General features: G+C 48.2%; 1 protein-coding gene across 1 annotated transcript in view; it reads right to left on the reverse strand.

The window, feature by feature from the left end:
* Positions 1 to 24,294, reverse strand: part of LOC149866489 (uncharacterized) — a 237,348-nt gene that overhangs the window by 133,462 nt on the left and 79,592 nt on the right. Inside the window, exon 7 of the mRNA XM_090041609.1 lies at positions 7,177 to 7,187. Coding sequence (XP_089897735.1) covers positions 7,177 to 7,187 — 11 coding nt within the window. The remainder of the gene's footprint in view (positions 1 to 7,176; positions 7,188 to 24,294) is intronic.

The raw sequence follows: 24,294 nt of genomic DNA on the forward strand, positions 1-24,294 counted from the left end.
ACGATGTGGACATTGGAGTCAGGAGTGGACTGGCCAAGTTCACCAATGACACCAAACTTTGGGGCAAAGCATCCACGCCAGAAGATAGGCGGGTGATCCAGGCTGACCTGGACAAGCTCAGCAAATGGGCAGACGAGAACCTCATGGTGTTTAACACTGAAAAATGCAAGGTTCTCCACCTTGGGAGGAAAAACCTGCAGCACCTTATAGGCTTGGCAGTGCTACGTTGGATAGCACTACAGAAGAAAGAGACTTGGGGGTCATCATGGACCACAAGATTAACATGAGCCTGCAATACGATGCTGCGGCTAGTAAAGCGACCAAAATGCTGGCGTGCATCCATAGATGTTTCTCGAGGAAATCCCGGGACGTCATTCTCCCCTTGTACTCGGCCTTGGTGAGGCCGCAGCTGGAGTACTGCGTCCAGTTTTGGGCTCCACAATTCAAAAAGGATGTGGAGACACTTGAGAGAGTCCAGAGGAGAGCCACGCGCATGATCAGAGGTCAGGAAAACAGATCTTATGATGACAGGCTGAGAGCCATGGGACTCTTTAGCCTGGAAAAGCGCAGGCTCAGGGGTGATCTGATGGCCACCTATAAGTTTATCGGGGTGACCACCAGGATCTGGGGGAACGTCTGTTCACCAGTGCGCCCCAAGGGATGACTAGATCGAACGGTCACAAACTCCTGCAAGACCGTTTCAGGCTGGATATAAGGAAGAATTTCTTTACTGTCCAAGCCCCCAAGGTCTGGAACAGTCTGCCAGAGGAGGTGGTTCAGGCACCTACATTGCACACCTTCAAGAGTAAATTGGATGCTTATCTTGCTGGGATCCTATGACACCAGCTGACTTCCTGCCCTTTGGGCAGGGGGCTGGACTCGATGATCTCCCGAGGTCCCTTCCAGCACTAATGTCTATGAAATCTATGAAATCTATGAAAAGCATCCAGGAATGTCTCCTAGCAAAAAGGGAGGCGCACACCCAATGGAAGGGAGGGGCCAGTAGCAGGGAGGACTATACTGCAGTTGCTCAGGGATCCAGTGGGGCAGTCAGAAAGGCCAAGGTGGAGATGGAACTGGGACTAGCTTCCCAGATTAAGGACAATAAGAAGTCCTTTTTTAAATACATAGGGGGTAAAAAGAAAGTTCCGGGTAATGTGGGGCCCCTGTAGGACATGTTAGGAAACTTGGTCATCACACCAGACGAGAAAGCCAACATATTTAATGATTTCTTTGCCTCCATTTTCCTAAGCAGGGACCAGAACAGTCACCCCGCCCCCCCCCGGATCCCCTTTGGATCCCAGAGGAGGCACACCAGGCCAAGGGTTAGTGAAGAACTAGTTAGGGAACTTCTGGAAGGACTGGATGTATTCAAATCAGCTGGTCCAGACGATCTCCACCCTAGACTACTGAAGGAATTGGCTGAGGTCATTGCGGGACCCCTGGCATGGCTTTAGGAGCACTCGAGGTGCTCTGATGTGGTGCCAGAAGACTGGAGGATGGCCAATGTGGTTCCCATCTTCAAAAAAGGGAGGAAGGAGGACCCGGGAAACTATAGGCTGGTTAGTTTTACCTCGATCCTGGGCAAGCAAGCTTTTTGAGAGAATTATTTTGGTGCATATCCACGAGAGGCCAGCAGGGGAGATTATGCTTAGGGGCAACGAACATGGCTTGATTTGGAGCAGGTCCTATCAAACCAACCTGGTGGACTTCTATGACCAGATCACCAAATTCTTAGGATCATAGAATCATAGAATGATAGAAGTAGGGTTGGAAGGGACCTTGTAGATCTTCAAGCCTGACCCCCCGCCTGGGCGGGAGAAAAAGACTGGATTCAAATGAGTCCAGCCACATGGTCATCAAGCCTCTTCTTAAAGATCCCCAGGGTAGGAACCAGCACCACTTCCCTAGGAAGTTGGTTCCAGCTCCTAGCTGCCCTAACTGTGAAGTAGTTTTTGAGATGTCTAATCTAAACCTACTCTCTAACAAGTTGTGTCCATTGTTCCTTGTCATGCCAGGGGGCACTAGGGGAAACAGTGTCTCCCCTAAACCCTTCTGGTCCCCCCTAGTGAGTTTATAGACAGTCACCAGGTCCCCCCTCAGACTTCTCTTGTGAAGGCTGAACAGGTTTAGATTCCGCAGTCTTTCAATGTAGGGTCTGCCCTGTAGTCCCCGGAGCATGCGGGTGGCCCTCCTCTGGACCCTTTCAATGTTGTCCACATCCCTCCTGAAATGGGGCGCACAGAACTGGACACAGTACTCCAGCTGTGGCCTGACCAGCATCTCATAGAGGGGGAGGATCACGTCCCTGGCTGTACTTGAGATGCACCTGTGGATGCATGACAAGGTGCAGTTAGCCCTGCCAACCGAGACCTTGCATTGTTGGCCCATGTTCATCTTGGAGTCCATAATGACTCCAAGATCCCTTTCTGCCTCCGTGCTCTCAAGAAGGGAGTTTTCCATTCTATGTGTGCTGCTGGTTTCTACTGCCTAAGTGCAGCACCCTGCACTTGTCAGTATTGAAACGCATCTTGTTTATGTCAGCCCACTCCTGTAACCTATCTAGGTCTTGTTGCAGTCTTTCCCTTCCTACTAGTGTGCTCACCTCACCCCATATTTTGGTATCATCGGCAAATTTAAACAGGTTGCAATTCACCCCATTGTCCAAAACGCTGATGAACAGTGCAGGCCCCAGGACCAAGCCCTGGGGGCCTCTGCTGCCCACTTCCCCCCAGGTTGAATATGACCCATCCACCACCACCCTCTGAGTACAACCCTTGAGCCAATCTGCAATCTATCTGACTGTGTAGGTATGAATGCCCCAGTCACCTAGTTTTTTAATGAGGATGGAGTGGGAGATGGTGTCAAAGGCCTTCCTGAAGTCTAGAAAGACTACATCCACGGCAACACCTGCATCCATTGCCTTTGTGACCTGATCCTAAAAGGCAATCAGGTAGGTCTGACAAGACCTGCCCCTAATGAAACTGTGTTGGTTGCCCTTGAGCATCATCCCTGAAGCCAGCCCATCACACATGTGCTCCTTGAGGATCTTCTCAAAGAGTTTCCCAAGGATAGAGGTAAGACTGATGGGCCTATAGTTGCCTGGGTCCTCCCTCTTCCCTTTTTTGAAGATGGGGACCACATTAGCTATCTTCCAGTCATCTGGCACCTAGCCCGAGCACCACGAGCACTCATAGAGATGTGCCAAGGGCCCTGCAATAACCCCAGCTAGCTCCCTCAACACCATGGGGTGGAGAGCATCTGGACCTGCTGACTTGAACACGTCCAGCCCTTCCAGAAGCTCTCTAACCTGGTCGTCCCCAACCTGAGGTCTGGAGGCGTACCCCTCAAGTCCATCTGGCATCCCAGTGTGGAAGTCCCGGTCCCTGCACAAGAAAACAGACATGGAAAATTGCTTAAAGAGTTCTGCTTTCTCCTCTGGTGCAACCACCAGATTGCCCAGCGTATCTTGCAGGGGCCCCACGTTACCCAGTGCCTTCTTCATCCTCCCTATGTATTTGAAAAAGGACTTTTTATTATCCTTGATCTTGGACGCTAGTCCTAGCTCTATGTCTGCCTTAGCTTTCCTGACAGCCCCCCTACAGGCCCGAGCAGAGGAGGTATACTCCTCTTTAGAGAGAGCACCCACCTTCCACTGGGTGTACACCACCTTTTTGGCAAGCAGGCATTCCCAGACGCCCTTGGAGAGCCAAGGGTAGCCGTGGACATAGTCTTCCTGGACTTCTGGAAGGCCTTCGACAGTGTGTCTCACCCTGTTCTCATTAAGAAACTGGGGGGCTATGGTGTCAACACCCACACAGTCAATTGGGTCGCCAACTGGCTTGAGGGCCGCACCCAGAGAGTGGTGGTGGATGGGGTCATTTCTGACTTGGAGGGATGTGGGCAGTGTGGTTCTGCAGGGCTCAGTCCTTGGACCCGGACTGTTCAACATCTTCATCAGTGACTTGGATGAGGGAGTAAAAGCACCCTGTTTAAATTTGCTGATGACACTAAGATGTGGGGGGATGTGGACATGCTAGAAGGGAGGAATAGGCTACAGTCGGACCTAGACGGGTTACAAGGGTGGGCGGATGAGAATAGGATGGGATTCAACACCAACAAGTGCAAAGTGATGCACCTGGGGAGGAACAACTGGCATCATACCTACAGGTTGGGGAACTCCCTTGTCAGTACAGAGGCAGAAAAGGATCTTGGAGTCATCATTGACTCCAAGATGAACATAGGCCGGCGATGTGGGGATGCAGTCAGGAAGGCCAACTGTACCTTGTCATGCATCCACAGATGCATCTCAAGCAGGTCCAGGGAGGTGATACCACCTCTCTATGCGGCACTGGTCTGGAGCAGTTCTGGGTGCCACACTTCAAAAGGGATGTGGACAACATGGAGAGGGCCCAGAGGAGGGCCACTAGTATGCTCAGGGGTCAGCAGGGCAGGCCCTATGAGGAGAGGCTACAGGACCTGAACCTGTTCAGCCTCCACAAGAGAAGGCTGAGGAGGGATCTAGTGGCCTGTTATAAACTAGTCAGAGGGGACCAGCAGGCACTGGGGAAGTCCCTGTTTCCCCGAGCACCACCAGGAGTGACCAGGAATAATGGTCACAAGCTGGCAGAGGGTAGGTTTAGGCTAGATATCAGGAGGCGCTACTTCACGGTCAGGGCAGCTAGGATCTGGAATCACCTTCCAAGAGAAGTGGTGCTGGCTCCTACCCTGGGGGGTCTTTAAGAGGAGGTTAGATGTACACCTTGCTGGGGTCGTTTGACCCCAGTACTCTTTTGTGCCATGGCAGGGGGTCAGACTTGATGATCTACTCAGGTCCCTTCCCACCCTAGAAACTATGACACTATGAATTTGATCCACAGTGTTGGGATGACAATAATTTGGATTTTTGGGGAGCATTAGATCTGCAGCTGGAATAAAGCCTTTTTCCTGTGTCTCAGAAAAATTGCTGGTCACAAGGCAGGATAATATCTTAAGACTAACCTTGCAAGTGCTTAGGCAAGCAGTTTTCTAAACAAAGTTGTAGTGTTAGAGCCCATTGTGTAAGAAGAACAAGATGCAGTCCACCAGCTATTGTCAGGAGATAAAGCAGAAGCCGGACCTCGGAGCTGAAGAAGGAGTCAACAAGAACCAGAAAAAAACAGTGATTGACCAAGAGTACCTGAGTTCATGGCCTTATGCATGAACTCTTAGCAGAGGGGTATGTAAATGAATTAAATGTGTAGGCAATGATATGCTAATGAAGTATAGAGGGAGCCCGAGGAAAAGCAAGGGCAACGTTGGACCTCTGCTAAACTAGATGGGACAACTGACAACCAATGCTCAGGAAAAAGCCAACTTGATAAATGGGTACTTTGCATCAGTTTTTCACCATTCCCAAGTGATGCCCCTGCCCATTATGGGATGGGAAGGCCTGGGTGAGAGAGATTCCTTACCCTCCATCAATGCTGACCTCATGACAGCTTACACCCCAGGGTACTCAAGGAGCTGGCAAGCATCATAGCCCAGCCCCTGGCATGGATCTTCAAGAGCTCCTGGCACTCTGGTGAAGTGCCTGATAATTGGAAGAAGGCCAATGTAGTGCCTATCTTCAAAAAAGGGGAAAAGTGGATCCAGAAAACTACAGGTGCAGCAGCCTGACCTCTATCCCAGGGAAGATCCTAGAAAAGATTATCAAAGGGACCATTCTCAACTGACTGGCCGATGACAAAATCCTGAGGGATAGCCAGCAGGACCTATTGTGGGTCTTGCTTGACCAACCTTGTTTCCTTTTGCAACCAGGTGACCTACCACCTGGACAAAGGGAAAGAGATTGATGTCTTGACTTTAAAAAAAGCCTTCAACCTGGTATCCTATGGTCACCTCTTAGCAAAACTGGCCAACTGTGGCCTTGGCTGCACCATGATCTACTGACTGGGGAATTGGCTGCATGGTGCGACCCACAGGGTGGTGGTTGATGGAAGTCAATCTTCGTGGTGCACTGTGACCAGTGGGGGTCCTTCAAGGCTCTATCCTTGGGCCTATATTATTCAACATCTTTACTAATGATGCAGACATTGGAGTCAGAAGTGGACCAGCCAAGTTCGCAGATGACACCAAACTTTGGGGTAAAGCGTCCACACCTAAAGACAGGAGGGCGATCTAGGCTGACCTTGACAGGCTCAGAAAATGGGTGAATGAGACCTGATGGTGTTTAACACTGAACAATGCAAGGTTCTCTACCTGGGGAAGAAATACCTGCAGCTTGCTTATAGGCTTGGTAGTGCTATGCTGGCTAGCACTATGGCCAAAAGGGACTTGGGGGTCGTAATTGACCACAAGATGACCATGAACCATCAGTGTGATGCTGCAGCTAGTAAAGCAAGCAAAACGCTGGCTTTCATCCATAGATACGTCTCAGGCAAATCCCGGGACGTCATTCTCCCATTGTAATCGGCCTTGGTGAGGCCACAGCTGTAGTACTGCATCCAGTTTTGGGCTCCACAATTCAAAAAGGATGTGCAGAAGCCTGAGAGAGTCCAGAGGAGAGCCACACACATGATCAGAGGTCAGGAAAACAGAACTTATGATGAATGCCTGAGAGCTATGGAACTCTTCAGCCTGGAAAAGTGCAGGCTCAGGTGTGATCTAGTGGCCACCTATAAGTTTATCAGGGGTGCTCACCAGGATCTGGGAGAATGTCTGTTCACCAGACCACCCCAAGAGATGACAAGAATAAATGGTCACAAACTCCTCCATGACCATTTCAGGCTGGATGTACCAGCCATCCACAGATGCATCTCAAGCAGGTCCAAGGAGGTGATCCTCCCCCTCTATGTGACACTGGTCAGGCTGCAGTTGGAGTACTGCATCCAGTTCTGGGTGCCACACTTCAGGAGGGATGTGGGCAACATGGAGAGGGTCCAGAGGAGGGCCACCTGCATGCTCAGGGGTCAGCAGGGCAGGCCCTACGAGGAGAGGTTAAGGGACCTGAACCTATTCAGCCTCCACAAGAAAAGGCTTAGGGGGGACCTAGTGGCTCTTTACAAACTGGTCAGGGGACCAGCAGGCATTGGGGGAGTCCTTGTTCCCCCAAGCACTACCAGGAGTGATGAGAAATAATGGTCACAAGCTGGCAGAGGGTAAATTTAGGGTAGATATCAGGAGGCACTACTTCACTGTCAGGGCAGCTAGAATTTGGAACCAACTTGCAAGAGGAGTGGTGCTGGGTTCTACCCTTGGGGTCTTTAAGAGGAGCCTGAATGAACACCTTGCCATGGTCGTTTGACCCCAGTACTCTTTCCTGCCATGGCAGGGGGTTGGACTTGATGATCTGCTCAGGTCCCTTCCAGCCCTACCAACTATGAAACTATAAGAACTTCTTTACTGTCTGAGCCCCCAAGGTTTGGAATAGACTGCTGCTGGAGCTGGTTCAAGCACCTACTTTGAACGTCTTCAAGAGGCATGTGGATGTTTATTTGGCTGGGATCATATGACCCCTGCTGACTTCCTGCCCCTGGAACAGAGGGCTGGACTCAAAGATCTGAGGTTCCTTCTAGCCCTGACATCTATGAAATCTATGAAGTAAACAGTAAACAGAGTCATAGTTGGAGGTGGTAGAAGAAATGGGTAGAACTGAAGGAGAGATGAGGGTGGAGTGGATGTTAATATGTATGAACCAAAGTGTATAAAATGTAAAAAGAACTAATGTTCAGTGCAGGTCCCTGGTTTGTTGTTTTTTTGGGTCCTGGCCTGAAGCTGTCTCCATTCTGAACAAAGCTGTTGTGAACAACATGTGCTGGTGTTTGCTCCCTGCTTGCTCTGGCTAATGAGTATCAGGATCCATGGGCAATTGGATCATCGTCTCCCTAGTCATTCGGTGCCACATGAAATCGGGGTCTAACACATAGTTCTATGAAAAACAAATATAATGTAGCCAATATGCCCTACGTTTGCCCTTTTTCAATCATCTGGGACCTCTTCTGGTGGCCATGAGTTTTCAAAGATGATGACCAGTAGTTTTGCAATCACATCAGCCAATGCCCTCAGCACCCTTGGGTGCATCCCATTTGTCCCCATGGACTTATATATGTCCCACTTTTCTAAATAGTCCCTAACTTGTTCTCTCACCACTTTTGAGTGCTCACCTCCTCCCCAAACTGTTCTGCCAGGTACAGTTGTCTTGGAGCTAACCTTGCCTGTGAAGGCTGAGGTAAAAATGGCATTGAGTACTTCCACCTTTTCTGCATCTTTTGTCACTAGGTTGCCTCCACCGTTCAGTAAAAGACCCACACTTTCCCTGATGTTTCATCTTATTACTGAAATACTTCCATAAGTTCTTCATGTTACTCTCAGCATACCTTTCTAGCTGCAACTCCAAATGTGCTTTGGCTTTCCAACTTCATCCCTGCAGGCTCGAGCAATAGGCCTGTCTGAATAGAGAACTATTTGATTAAGATTTGGATTTGGCCAATTCAGAAGCCATTGATTTCAATTCAGAGATTTGGATCACTTTTCTGAATTGATTCAACCAAATCAGCTTCAGAGGATTCAGCGCTGATTTGGAGAGATTCAGAGATTCAGCCATAGAGTATATTTGGGAATCAATGAAATATTGATAATGTTGTCATTTTTAGGCTTTATTAGATGAAACTTGCAGGGATGGTAGTCCCTGATCAGATAATGAAGTCTGCCAAGGTTCAGGGATGTAAGTATAGGGGGTTCTGGGAAACTGCACCTCAGGCTGATGACAAGCAAAACTTATGACATGGGTGACATTGTGTGTGTGTTAAAGTGTGCCCTCACTTATCCTGGGGCTTCTGCACTACATGATAGTGTGCCCCAATGAGGTCTTCTCCTCCCCTACAGCCTTAGTCCAATTCACCACTTTACATGACAACACATAAGAATCTAGTGTCTTTTTAGTAGAGCAACTGTCTGGGTAAAGTATTTTGACAAGTTTTTGGGTTGAAAAATGCTTTGTCAGGCCAAAGAAGCATGTTCTGTTGCTGGTCCTGGATGAAAGGAATAGTAAAGAAGCCAGAGGATGGCCTGGAACACCATGCAGGCAAGAAAGCCAGTCAGTGAAAATGGAAATGGAGGCATCAGGGGGTGAAGGGACAGGCTGGGTTGGGGTGGTGGTGAAGCAGGGATGTAGCAGCACAGGTAAAATTGCAAAGGTACCTGGGGAAGCAGGATATCTGGCAGGTTGTCGTATCAGAATTACATTGTCTATATTGAGTCCATGAGTTTCTGTACCTACTACCTAGGAGACTGATGAAGTGGAGTTTATAGGCCTGACTCTAAAAAGTGGTTTGAAAATTCAAACAGGCACCTAACCTCATCATTAGAACTGAAGTCAAGTTCTGACAGCTCAAACCACAAAATCTGCCAACTATCTCCAGTACCCCCACAAACTGCACACCAGAATCTATCAAAGAGAACAATACCCAACTACCTATGGCGGCACATTCCTAACCAAAAAACCACTCTGCCTCCAGGCTCTCAGGCCTGATCCTGAGAGGGAACAATTTACAAACCATTTTTCACAGCTGGACCTATGAACTTCTCTTCATCAGCCTCCTAAGTACAGAAACTCATGGACTCAATATACATTAGACGGTGGAATTCTGACACATTGCAACCTGCTGGATATCTTGATTACCCAAGTCCCTCTGCACTCTTACCTGTGCTGCTAAATCCCTCTTCCCACCCTTCCCACCCCAGCCTGTCTCTCACCCCCTGATGCCTCCATTTCCATTTTCACTGATTGGCTTTCTTGCCTGCATTACATGCCAGGCCAGCATCTGGCTTCTTTGCTGGTCCTGGATGGAAAGAATAGAAACATACCTACTGTGGGTGCTTCCTCAGCTGGATAAAGGGTTTCTCAACCCAAAAGCTGGAATCCCAGGCAGGTAAGTTGAGTTCAGCTGGAGCTTCACAACTCCAATGAAACCAGCAAGCTTCAGGCCTGTCAAAGACATGATAGGTTTGGGCTTTCCCCAGATATGACTGTGTGTATGCATGCATTAGCTGGAGCTTATGGCACCTCCTACCCACCTTTCACCAGGAGATCATTGGTCCTGGCATTTAGAGGGCTGCCACACCACCTGCAGTCCCACCAGGCCTTCCTAACATGGCAGGGTGCAGTTTAAGTGGTCATGCCCAGGACCTGGGGTCTCCTCCTTCCTCATAGCCTGAGCCCATATCTCCAAGTTCATCCTGGCATGGTTGCAAGCTCAGCAGGGACATGTTCTTCCCCTGCTGGCTGGTGATGGAATGAGTGGTGTGGCCCCTGCACTGAGAGAGGGTCATTAACTGGTTTTTAAATTATGAAAAAAGGAAATAGGTGCAGACAGAGTGAGGAGGGTGGCACTCAGTCCTACTGCAGCTGGAACCTAGGAAACCCCAGCAGTGAGAGGTTCATTTTCAAGAACACCAGCTGCTCCACCAAACCAGGATCCAAGCAGGTGCAGAGGGGTGTCACAACATCCCCAGCAATCCTGAACACTTTCTCACTGGGAACACTGGTTGGTGGGCAGGACAGGTGCTGCCAGTCAACCGTGGTCAGATCCTGCCACATCTGGCTGTGGCTTGCCAGCAGGCCAAGGAGTCGCAGTCCAGTGGCTCCACATCCTTGTTGAAATTGGTAGCCACCGAAGCCTTGGTGCTACTTCCTGAGGCTGGGGTTTGGTGTATTTGGACCCCAGCATTGAAGCCATGCCCTTGGTCCACATTGGCAGTGATTGGCATGGAGGAGACTGGCTGTTGCTGGTCAGTGCTGGCAATGATTTCATGGGAAAGTGGATCCTCCTCGTCCACATCTCCTTGCCTCTACCCTTATGCCTTCCTGACTCTGTTGACCAGCACCTATGTCCAGTGATCAAGGGTTTTTGTGCTGCCAGTACACATGCTCCCCTTCACCCTTGGGTTGCACATGCCTGCAAGCATGTGGACCATATTGGACCACAAAGGATCCAGCCATTTCCTTCATCTGCCTCATGAGTGTCTGCATGTCAGGTGACAGTGGCTGATCCCCTGAAACTTCTCCATTTGGTTCTCCAGTACCCTCACTAGGGGAATCAGCTGACTAAGAAGGGCATTGGCAGTGCTGAGGTTCTTGATTACCTCAAGGAAGGGTTTGAGGACCACCCAGACCTCAGAGATGGTACCTATTCAGCTCTGTTCAGGGGGCTGCTGATCCTGATCTCCCCAAGCAAGACCATTTCATTGATGGCCTTCTGTTGCTCCACCAGCCTCTTGAGCATCAATATCCTGCATGATTTTGTGCTGTAGGATGCTCAGCTCTGCCTGTTTCTCCTGCAGCATCTTGCCCCCCTTGATGCTGCTGTGGAAGTAGCCCACCACCTGCCTTCATTTGGAAATGAGTTGGCTCATAGTGGTAGTGGCAGTGCCATCACCAGCAGCCCTGTCTGCTTCCAAGGCATCTCTAACTATGAGGTGCAGTCTGTGTGCCACAGCAGATGCCAACAAAGTTGGCATCACGGACCATCCTAAACATATTGGCTCCATTGTCAGTGACCATGAACCTGCAGGCGAACTCGGCCTGCCCAGTGAGCCGCCCTTGTACCATGCAGTTCATGGCCACTGTTAGACCCCGACTCCATGTAGTGCCCAATGAGTAGGGAGATGACAATCCAATCACTCATGGATCCTGTTACTCACTAGCCAGAGCAAGCAGGGAGCAAACACTACTTGCACACATTGCTTGCAACAGCTTTATTCAGAATGGAGACAGCTTTGGGCAAGCTCCCTCACAGACACACAACCTGTGAACATGGGGAGTGGCAGTGAGTATTAGTTCTTTTCACATTTTATGTACCTTGGTTCATACTCATTAACATTCACTGCACCTTCGTCCCTCCTTTTGTTCCACCCATATCTCCTCCCATCTCAAGCTCCGCCTCTGTTTACTGGTTGGTTCATTAGCATGCAATTGCCTATGCATTTCATTCATTTACCTGCCTCTCTGCTAAGAATGTATGCTCAAGACTTTAAGCTCCACCTCCTCTGGTTACTTGCAGGTTCTTTCTGGTTTCTTGCTGACTCCTTCATCTCCAAGGTCTTGTTTCTTCTTTATCTCCTGACAATAGCTGGTGAGCTACATCTTGTTCTTCTTACACAAGGAATCCTGCATGCTATCCCATTGTTAGGAAACTGCTTGCCTAATCATTTGCAAGGGTATTTTAATACATTATTCTGCCTTGTGTTCAGCAGCTTTTGCTGGGCCACAGATTAAAGCCTTGTTTCAGCTGCAAATTCAGTGCTCCCCGAGAGCCAAATACAGTTACCTGCCACCATGATCTCCCTTGTCATGTGGGACTCATCCAGCACCTCAGCTTGGAGGAGAGACCACCAACAGCCTGACTGATTGCACCAGTGCCCTGTGTGGGAGAGGTAGGCGTGATCGCCACCCAGGCTGCTCCAGATGTTGGAGTTGAAGTGCAAAACTACTTCCAGCCCTGCCTTGCACAGCTCCTCCCTCAAGTATTCCCTGCATGCCTCATACAGGAATGGCACCACCATCCTGCTAAAGATGGTGCATGTGGACACTTGGTAAGATGGGGCCATGAGTGCCATGAGCCACCTGAACCCTGGATGCTCAACTAAGGAGAAGGGCTGGTTATCCAGAGCAAGCATCTCCCCAATGGTCTGGGTGATCTTTCTTGCCTTGGGAACATGCCCTGCTTTGTCTGCAGCTTTCCCTCCCACTCCAGCATGGCCTGCCTCTGCTTTGGAGGATGGGAGCTTTGGAGCAAGTGGGGGACTTCCCTTTGGGCACACTTGCACTGGTGCCAGGCTGAGAAGGAAGAATGTCAAGGGGGTGCTGCCTTCTAAGATGCAGCAGCATTGCTGTGATAGTGAAGTGTTTCACCTACTTGCTTTGACTAAGCTGCCTTTGGCAGTGCTGGCAGAGAGCAAACCTGGGATTATCTACCCCCCTCAAAATGATCTCACACTACACTACTCTCTCACTCCTGGGTTGAGGGCGGAGATCCTGCCTTATCCTCAGCTGAGCCACTTGTCTGAGCCTCCACAATCTCCTCTGAGGTGCTGCTTTCCAGAGGAGACCTGGGTCTAGGTGATTTGTTTGCTTTGCTTTGTGCATACTGGACTGCAGCTATTGATTATTAATAAATACATGGTGTGTGTTGTTCTTCACTGATGTGCTATCTGCCCTGACTCTGAATGAGTGACTTCCTGACTTCTTCATCTTTATCTTCCTAAATCTGAATCTCTAGCTGACTTTTTCTGTGTTTTTAGTCTATATGTAAACTAAGTATAATAATATTAAAAACTTATACCTACTATATATAATCTAAATCTCTTCTTCTTCTATGAATATCAGACATGTTCTTCTATGATGTGTGTGTTGATTTGTGTAATGTGTGCTTCCCTGCACAGTGATGGATAAAACTGCCAGGGAAAACAGTGAGCTTTCTCTTTAAGAAGTATTGTGGGAAAAAACCAAGACAAATATAAATTAAAAGAAATGAATTGGAAGTAGAGGCATTCTAAGTCAAGATAAGCTAAAGTAAGCTAATCTACATCCTATCTAATCCTTTCCAAGAGCAAGAAGTAGCAGACCACTGACTAAGAAGCCAGTCCAGTAGCCACAGTACCTTTGAGATGCTGTTGCTCAGGCAGAAACAGCTCAGAAACGGGACAGAAAAGCCTGCACACAGAGGCTTTTATGGCGTTTCTATGTCCCTCCACCAGACACTGTGATTGGAAGGGGAGTCAGGGAGAAATCACACTCACTGGCCATGTAGAGATGTCAGTCCTTCCCCCCTGCTTCCCCACTCTCCCCTCTTCCCCTCCCTCTTCTAATTTTCTCTTTTCCCTCAAAGACTGTCTTCTGAATCACTGAATCTCTTCCAAGTCTTTTCAGAATTGATTCAGAAAGTTTTAAGCTTTGATCAATTTGATTTGGATTTAGAGATTCAGCCTCTGAATTGGGCTGAATCTTCTCCAAATCAAATTGCAAACTGAAGCTTTGCACAGCCCTACTGAGCAATACTTACATACCTCCCTAAATGTTTGTCCAAGTTTCCACTTCATATAAGCTTCCTTTTATGATTTAATTTATAGGAGAGTTGCCATCTAGGCCAAGCTGGTCTTCTCCCATACTTGCTAGTCTTCCTGCACATTGGGATGGCTAGCCAGCTCTCCTGGACAGCTTTCCTCCTCAGACTGGCTTCCCAGGGGATCCTGCCCATGAGTTCCCTGAGTGAGTCAAAATCTGCTTTTCTGAAGTCTAGGGCCCTTATTTTGTTGCTCTCCATCCTTCCTTTCCTTAGCATTCTGAACTTAATTATCTCATGGTTGGTGCTGGCCAAGTTGTCACCTACTAGTACATTCCCCACCAAGTCTTCCCTGTTTGTGATCAGCAGGTCAAGAACAGCATGGCTTCTAGTTGGCCTCTCTAGCACTGGCACCAGGAAGTTTTCTCCACATTCACCAAAAACTTCTTGGAATGCCTGCATGCTGCTGTTTTGCCCTCCCAGCAGATGTCAGGATGATTGACTTCCCCCATGAGAACCAGGGCCTGTGATTGGGAAACTTCCATTAGCTGTTAGAAGAAAGCCTTATCCACCACTTCCTTCTGATCTCATGGTCTATAGTAGACCCTCACCACAGCATCGCCCTCGTTCTCTCCTCTGACCCTAACCCAGAGAGTTTTGACAGACCTATCTCCAGTTTCATACTGGAGCTTTGAGCAGTCATAGGACTCTTTTACATCAAATGAAACCCCTCTTCCTTTTCTTGCATGCCTGTCCTTCCTAAACACTTTGTACCCATCTGTGACCATGATCCAACCATGAAAGCTATCTCACCAAGTCTCTGTTGTTCCAATGATGTCATAGTTCCATTACTATGCAAGGACTTCCAATTCTTCCTGCTTGTTTCCCAGGCTCAGTGCATTTGTGTACAGGTACCTAAGGGAACTAGTCTATTGCCCTGATTTCTCAGGATGAATGAGAACACCTCCCTTGTTGCCCCCTCCTACTTGCTCTTCCTTCAGGTCACCCACTTCCCCACTTATCTCAGGGCTTTGGTTTCCATTCCCTGGCAAACCTAGTTTAAATCCCTCTTCACTAGGTTAGCAAGCCTATTTGAAAAGATGCCCTTCCCCCTCTTCATCAGATGGACCCCATCTGTTTCTAGCAGTCCTTCTTGGAACATTCTCCCAAGGTCAAAGAAACCAAACCCCTGCAGGTGACATCACCTGCGCAGCCATGCTTTGATCTGCAGGATGAACCTACTCATTTTCCCTTGACTGGGAGGACTGAAGAGAACACCACCTGAATCCGTGTCCCCTTCACCCTTGCACCAAGAGTCCTGTAGTTACTTTTGATCTACTCAGGGTCTTCCCTGGCAGTATCATGGTTCCCACATGGATGAACAGCATGACGTAGTAGTCAAAAGGCTGGATGAGTCTTGGTAATCCTTCCATGACATAGGTTAGGTCAGCAAATGGATCTCTCCATTCCAACCAGAAGCGGGTCTCCAACAACCATCACTTCTTCTTGGTGGCAGTGGTGACAGTCCTTCCCACCTTGGGGAGGCCTTGTCTGTTATCTTCCACCAATGTAAAGTGATCCTTGCCCTCCATTGCTAGGGCTTCATACCTGCTCTCCAGATGAACTGTTGCAGATGGAGATGAAGATATCTGCTTACTGCCAGAAGTCACAAGCTTCTAGCTTCCTGGGAGCCCATGTCCTCTCCCTTCTATAGTCTTGCGTCTGGCAGTTCTTCCTCCACAATCCAAAAGGTCTCCTTCAGCATTAAATTGATGAATGCCTCATGGTGGATGATGCTTTGGAGCCTTACCACCTCCTGCTGTAGGTCTCTTGCCTGTTCCCTGAGAATGCCCACCAAGAGGTACAACTCCACAGGAACCCTTCCACAGGAACTCCCCAACCTGCAAGCTGCAGTCCCCACAGTGCCAAACCCAGACCTGGATGGAAGCCTTGATGGTGAGCGGTCCTGGACAGACCTCACAGGGGCAAGCAGAGATAATGGCAGTGGCTCTGGCATTGTGATGTCTGCCAGCCATTTCTCTGAGTCTCTTAATCCACCTCTTCTCCTTTACTGCCCTTCTTCCCAAGCTGAAAAGGTCTCCCCTCAAAGGAAGGAAGGTGTGTTTGTGGGGGAGGGGGGCTGACCTGTGAACTGACTGGTAAACTGCCTGCAAACTGCTTTCTCTGTACACTTGGGCATCATTATTAAATGTTGATCGTATAGTCAGTATTAGTCTTGCTGTGCTGTTATAGCCAGGACAGTCTATAAAAGATGTAACAAGCAAGATTTGTGTGGTGACACCTTTTATTGAACAAACTTCATAGCTGAAAGAGATACAAGCCAGTCTTTCAGGCACAAAGTTGTCTGAACTATAGAATTGGTCCAATAATAGGCATCCCCAGACAAATCTCGCTGCTTGCAAACACAGCATTAGATAGGCAGACTGTCCTACACAGCCTGGAACTTGAAATACACAGAAGACATATATTATGTACAAAGTGAAATGGAACACCTGTTCCATGGGAAAAATCAAAATAGAGGTAATGTAACTTTTTTTTAAAAAAAGACACAGTAGCCAGATTCAAAGACAGAATTAAATCAGGAGCTGTGAGGAGTTCTTTCCATATCCATATTAAGAATATTTCAAATGTGAGATGTTTTAACTATTTTTTCCTGTGAAACCTGTAGTGATATTAAGAGCCACTAGATCAGTAACTATAAAATGATACCTTTTTAAGCTATAAGGGAGCATTATGCTCAACTAGACTGATCTCTTGTATGACACAGATCATAAATTTTCACCAAATGATTTTCATGTCAAGCTTGCAGCTTGTCCCTCTCCTCCAGTGTCCCCACTTCTCCCCACATCTTAGTGCCATCAGCAAGTTTTAACAGAGTGCTTTTCACGCCCCTGTCCTTGTCCAAGTCGCTGATGAATATGTTGAACAGTGCATGCCCGAGGACTGATCCCTGGGAAAACCCACTGCCCACATCCCTCCAGGCTGAAAAAGACCCATCCACCATCACTCTCTGGGTGCAGCCCTTCAGTCAATTTGTGACCCAATCTACTGCAGGCATCGATGCCACAGTCGCCTATTTTTTTAATGAGAATGGGGTGAGAGTTAGTGTCAAAGGCCTTCCTAAAGTCCAGAAAGACTACATCCACCGCGACACCTGCATCCAAGGATTTTGTGACCTGGTCATAGAAGGCCACCAGGTTGGTCTGACAGGACCTGCCTCTAATGAACCTATGTTGGTTGCCCCTAAGCATGATCCCCCCTGCTGGTCCCTCCCAGATGTGCTCCTGGATAATTTTCTTGAAGAGCTTCCCAAGGACTGAGGTAAGACTAACAGGTCTGTAGTTTCCTGGGTCCTCCTTCCTACCTTTTTTGAAAATAGGGACCACATTGGCCCTTTTCCAGTCCTCTGGCACCTCAACAGAACACCACGAATGCTTGTAAAGCTGTGCCAGGAATCCTGCAATGACCTCTGCTAATTCCCTCAGCACTCTGGGGTAGAGATTGTCAGGACCTGCTGATTTGAACACATCTAGTCCCACCAGAAGTTCCCTGACTAGGACCTCACTGACCCTGGGCCTGGCACAGCCTCCCCTGGGTCTGTCAGGGATCCCAGTTGGGGGATGCCTTGGTCCCTGCGCAAAAAGTCAGAGGCAAATAAATTGTTAAACAGGTTAGCTTTGTCATCTGGTGTGACCACTAGATTTCCTAGCATATCCTGCAGAGGCTTTATGTTACCCAGTACCTTCTTTTACCCCCTATGTAGTTAAAAAAGGACTTCTTTTTATCCTTGAATATGGGTCACTAGCCCTAGTTTCATCTCTGCTTTAGCCTTCCTAACAGCCCCCTTACAGTCTTGAGCAATGGAGGTTTAGTCCTCCTTGGTGATGCCCCCCACCTTCCATTGGGTGTACGCCTCCTTTTTGGCTTTGAAACATTTCTGAATACTTTTAGTAAGCCATGGGAGCTTTTGAGCACTCTTGCCCCCTTTGATCCACATTGGGATTGTCACCCTTTGGGCTTGGAGGATCATCTTCTTAAGGAACAACCACTCTTCCTGGACTCCCAACTCCCCTCCCCTCTGTGACCTCAGTGTCTCCCCAACTAGTCTCCTTACTTCATTGAAATCCGCCCTCTTGTTGCCTTGCTGCAGGCCTTTGACACCCTGTGCTGGATGATGAATTCCAGTAGGCAATGATTGCTATCACCCAGGTGGTCAGGAACCCGCAGTCCACTCACCAGGTCATCACCTGTGGCCAGGACCAGGTCCAACAAGGCATTTACCCTGGTGGGATTGTGCACCTCCTGGGTTAGATGGAGGCCTTGTAACTCAGCTAGGAACTTACGGGAGCAGTCAGCCAGGTCTTCCCAGCAGATGTCGGGTAGTTTAGGTCACCCATCATAACCACATCTCTTGACTTAACTGCCTCTGCATGCTGACCTGAGAATTCCCGGTCAAGCTCTTCCCCCTAGTTGGGTGGCCTGTAGTAAACTCCTACTGTTAAGTCCCTTTTCCCCTGACCCCCTTATATACAGACCCAGAGCACTTCAGTCTGCCCCTCTTCTGAACCAGCGCTGTTTGTTGAGGATGTGTGCTCTTTGACGTAGAATGGCACACCCCCACCTTTCTTCCCTGTTTTATCCCTCCTGTACAGCCTATAACCTTGATGTTTGCCACCCAGTCATGTGTTGGATCCCTCCAAGTTTCATTGAGCCCCACTATGTCCAGGTTAGTATTAGCTAGCAGGAGAGCAAGATCCTCCTACTTGTTCCCCATGCTATGAGCATTAGTGTAGAGGCATTTAAGGCCTCCTGGAGGTGTACGCACTGCCCCCGCTAATCTCACGACTATCTGGGTCCCTGTCTCTTACCTGGGTATTTCTTGTGCTCATTGCCTGTCTTGGCTGGGCTGTTCTTGTGGGTGGCTCTTGGTGCAATGTTCCGTGGCTCCCTCTTTCCTCATCTTTCCCTGCCCTGATGAGCCTAGTTTAAAGCCTGTCGGAGGAGATTGGCCAGCCTGAAAGAGAACACATGCTTACCTTTGGGGAAGAGGTGGAGCCCATCCTTCCCGAGCATGTCTCTTGTCCTGAAGTATGGGTTGTGGTTCGAAAAGCCAAAGCCCACCTCAAGACACCATTTCCAAAGCTGCAGGTTGACCTCCCTGATGCTTGTCTCATGGCATGATCTGCATCTGCTCACTGGAAGTACAGATGAGAAGACCACCTGCGCCCCTCTCTCCTTCAGCTTGCTCCCCAGAGCTTGGTAGTCCTTCATCAGGTGATCAGGGCTTCTCCTGGCTGCATCATTAGTGCCCGCATGGATTAGGGCCATGGGGTAGTAATCTGTGGGCCAGATAATGGCCGGGATCATCTCTGTCACATTCTGAATCCTCACTCTGGGAAGACAGTAGACCTCACATGACATAGGATCTTGTAGACAGATGGGACCCTCTGTACCTCTCAGGATGGAGTCTCCTATGATGAGCACCTGGTGTCTCTTTTTCTGGGTCAGCTTGCCTCATTCAGCCTGTTCCTCGCATGGACAGGCCTTCTCTCCAGTGGTTTCCTTCTCTGCTTCCTCTTCCTATAATGTCACCAGGGCCTCATACCTGTTCCCCAGCTGGCCTGAGGGAACTGGCACTGCACTCCCATGAGCAGTCTTGGCTCTGGAGGGAACCATCTGCTATTCCACTGTGGAGAGCACCTCCTGGGGTTCTTCTCACTTTGGTGCTTGGCCCTGCAGGGAAAGGAAATACTAGTCAATTTCATCCTCTGCTTCTCTGATCCCCCTCAGCCTGCTAACCTTCTCCTGGAGCTCCTTCACCTGCCCCTCCAGGGCCCTAAGATGGGCACCTGCAGGATAGGTGTGGGGGCCCCCATTCCCTGCATCCTGGCCCTGCCGGGCATCCTCCACAGACCAGGGGGTAGGGTGATGCCAGCCCACCCATGGGCTCCTTCTGGGTGGAGGCTTCAGAGAAGCTCTGGGTGGGCAGTACCCTGTGGGCAGGGGCCCTAGCTGCACTCTGTATCCACACCATTTTTAATTATTTGGTGTAGTGCTTTCACCTTTCCCTTGCCAAAGACTTCCTCTTGGCCCCTCCTGCTTTCCCGCCTGTGCGAACACTGGCAAAAACACTGGTGAACTCTGTTCACGCACATGACTCGGGAGTGCAGCTCCCTGCCAGCTAAGCTAAAAGGGATCTGGGGGGCTTCCCCTCTGGATCTGCCTCAGCTGCTCCAGATCTGCCTCAGCTGCGCTGGGTTCCTCTGCCCCACTACCTTAGGGGGATCAGCTGCTGCTGCCCCTGCCCCTGCTGCTGCCTCTGCCGCCTCTGCCACCAGTCAGTTAAGGGGGATCACATGTGTATGGGGACTCCTATGTGCCCAGCTCTCTCCTCTCCACTCTGTCCCCAACAATTAAAAGGTCCCCAATTTAGACTTTTTAATTGGTCCCCTGATTCAATTAAAAAATTTAGCCACAGAATCTGGCTGAATCTCTACTCAATCAAATCAGCACCTGAAATAGCATATAGTTAATAGAGCAAAGAAAAATGGTGCTTGTGTTGTAGAACAGTCCTTAGCAAAAGCTATCCATACTGCAGTAAGAGCTGTCTTTTACAGGGCCTTCCTCAGTGATTTTTTTTCTTCATGCTGAGCTACTGCTTATAAAAATGTACTCATTAAGCCTGTGTGAAACAGTGAGTATTCACTTCAGATTTGGCTGACTTGGAGGAGAGCGATTCAATTTGGTGATATGAATCACTGTCCCAAATTGATTCAGCTGAAGCTCTGAATCATGTAGGCCCATCCCCCACCCACTTTCCCATCCCCAGCAATGGCTGCCCCACCCTCCCCAGCTCCTGGTACTTGGGGAAAAAAAGCCCTGACTCAGTGGGTGCTGCTGGGTGGGGGTGGAGATCTCCACTGCCCCCCCACTGCCCCATGCTTCATGGGGGGCTCTGCACAAGCCCCCTAACCCCTCCTGCTGTCCCATCCCCCCATGGCTGCCCCACCTACCCCAGCTTAAGCCCTTTAAGAAAAAAAACCCAACCCCCTGGACTCACTGTTCCTGCCAGGTGGGGGGTGAGCCCTGCTGCCCCACACCAGAGAGGTGCTCTGCACAACCCCCCTGAAGCCCCGAGGCCACTGCAGGAGCTGGTAAGCCCTGAGGTTTTATCTCATTTTTTTTTTCTTAAATTGCTGGAGATGGGGTGGGTGGGGCAGCAGTGGTGGTGGAGGGTTAGGGATGCAAGGTTGGGGGGCTTGTGGTAGAGCCCCCCACATGGTGTTGGGCAGTGGGGGGCAGCTGGGATCACCCCCCCACCTGGCAGCACCTTGTGAGTGGGGCTTTTTTAAAGCACTGGGAGCTGGGGTGGGCGGGGCAGCCATGGGCGGGGCTGTGGCAGCAGGCAGGGGATGAGGCCTGGCAGGGGTCCCCCCATGGTCCACTCCTCCCCTCCTCCAGCCCCCCCTCCCCACCCCTTCTTACCAGCTCCAAGTCCTGCTGCACCTCCCTGCTGTAGTCAATGGGACTGTCTGAATCATCGAAGCTCTCCAAATCTTTTCCAAAGACTCAGAGAGTTTTGAGTCAATTTGGACATTTTAATTGGTCCCCTGATTCAATTCAGAAATTTGGCCACTGAATTGGGCTGAATCTTCTCTCAATCAAATCAGCACCTGAAGCTTTGCACAGCCCTAGTACTCATGTAAACTCAGTTAAGCAAAAAATTAAATGTAGGAAAATAAAAAAATTATAAGGGGGAAACAACACCAAAAAACTCAAAGTTTCAATTTGAAAAGTATCTAATTGTCTAACAGGAAATGTTAAAACTACACTCTGCAAAGGAGAAACAAAATTTCCACTCACAACACAGGAATTTGCATTTCTGCACATATTTGATGTGAAAACTCCATTCTGTGACATTTAACATGAAAGCTACATTCTGCTACTGTAGAATATTTCACAAATATTTTAATAATTTTTCATTAACCTCCCCCCACCTAACCAGAATTCTGGGGTTCTACTAAATCACATCTCAGTTTCAGAGATTTGTGAACCTCAGTTTAAGGTCTCTTTAGTTTTCATTTACTCTTTTGGGTTATTCATGACTTTTAAGCAATGTGGAGTTTTAGCTCATGTTCCATTTTATAGTGTGCAAATTCATTTTGAATTAGATATAATTTATATGAAAACCAACCTACAAACTTTGGTCCAAAGTAATCAAAGGAAAGAAAGCCAGCTGACAAAATGAAAATCGCAGCATGTTCCTTAAACTCAATAGATGGGGAAAAGATATCTTGATGAAAGTGATAGATTAACCTGAGATAAATAACTGAAGGACATCAGTACGGAGTCCAATCAAGTCTGAATCAGTACTCAGATCTTTCAAAGCCTGAAAAATCTTCCTTGCTATTTATGGCTTCTTGCTGCCTATTCTCGCTGGGATTGCATGTGGAAATTGTGGCCAAGAATGTCAGGCATTCATCATTTCTTGTTGCAGTCCAGCTTATCAGTGCAATCACCCTTTACCACTAAGTGAGGGAATAGAGTTTATTAGCTAAGATTCAAACATTTTGGAATCCCATTTGTGCAGTTACTGTTAGACCTAGACTCCATGCGATGCCCAATGACTAGGGAGACAATGGATCAATGCACGTATCACTTGCAGGAATGTGCAGTTTCTTTCAATGTGTGTATCACTTGCACACATTGCTCATCAATAGCTTTATTCAAAATGGAAACTGCTTCGGGCCAGCTCCAACAAACTGGGGAGCTGCCGTGAACACTCGTTTTTTCTATATTTATACACCTTGGTTTATGCTCATTAACATTACCCCACCTTTGTCCCTCCTTTGTTTCACCCTTAGTCCTTCCCATTTTAAGCTCCACCTCTTTTTACCATTTGTTTCATTGGCATGGAATTGCCTGTGCATTTCACTTATTTACATATCTTTTTGCTATGAGTGCATGCCTAAGACCCTGTCTGACCCCTGCTCCTTTTGGTCACTTGGGCAGACTTCAACCAAAGCCTGGAAGCTTCTGGAGGCTTCTTTACCAATCACCATTCACCATTTTGCATATGTTTATCTTGGATTCTGTTACCAGTTAGTGTTGTCTTTCACATTCCAGGCTATTTTTCAGTCCCAGATTGTACCATCTCCACATTCCTAAGACTTCACCTCATTCACAGCACACAGACTTACACAGACACACTTGAAAATGGATGACACAGTTAAGATGGCTACTTGGCATAAGCGAATTGCTGGCAAAATCTGCTTTATTTTCTAATGATAGTTGATGGTTTGCATCCTATTTCTTTCACACAATGAGCTGTATATCTTACCACACTACTATATTGTTAGGAAAATGCTTGCCTAAGTGTCTTGCAATGTTACTTTTAACATATCATTCTGCCTTGTGCTTGCTAGGTCACAGGTCATAGCCTTTTTGTTCAGCTGCAAATCCAATGCTCCCTAAGATCCAAATACTGTCACCCTAACAGTTACCATTGTATTGTTTTGGAAGTGAGTGCTCAGTATTTATTTCTATACAAGACTACTGCTTTCTTGTATGCTCACTGGGGACACATTTGCCAATGTGAGCTGGTAAATATTCTACTTGCCACTTAATAGATGAACGTTTTGTTCTGGGTTTCAGTGGCCATACAATACTGTCAATGGAAAAAAATAATCATTTTCTATACTTACCAGAGAGAAAGCTGTTGTTCTATTATACAGAAAATAAGAAAACTCAATACCAAATCCTAAGTAAGGGCGTCAGGCCAACATCAGAGATTAGAGCTGAAAAACTCTATTATATCATCCTGTCCATCTCCCTGCCTATGGAAGACTACAAATTACATAAACAGACCACTATAAGAAGGGCAAATTTATGCCATAATGTAATTAATTCAAAGCATGCCTTAGTTCAGAAGAAGGGTTTTTAGCTTTGATTAGAACATTCTTCTGACTTAGGCCAGGCCCGGGAATGAACCATAACTATCTAACCACATTATGAGACACTAAGGGCACCTTTACCTGTGTTCCAGGGTGGGGTAAGGGTGCATTAATTAGAGCAGCTCTTGAGTCCACTCCAACATGTCCAATAGTGCTAATTAGCATGTGTTGGACCAGGTGCTGGGCACATGTATAGGATCCCTAAATTAAAACATCAACCTTAAGGTATATTTCCTCATCTCAAAATGTATATGGACAAGCTTTTCTAATTCACCCTC

This window comes from Crocodylus siamensis, chromosome 4 (genome assembly GCF_052110815.1).
Source record: "Crocodylus siamensis isolate JL-2025a chromosome 4, ASM5211081v1, whole genome shotgun sequence".
Taxonomy (NCBI): Eukaryota; Metazoa; Chordata; order Crocodylia; family Crocodylidae; genus Crocodylus; species Crocodylus siamensis.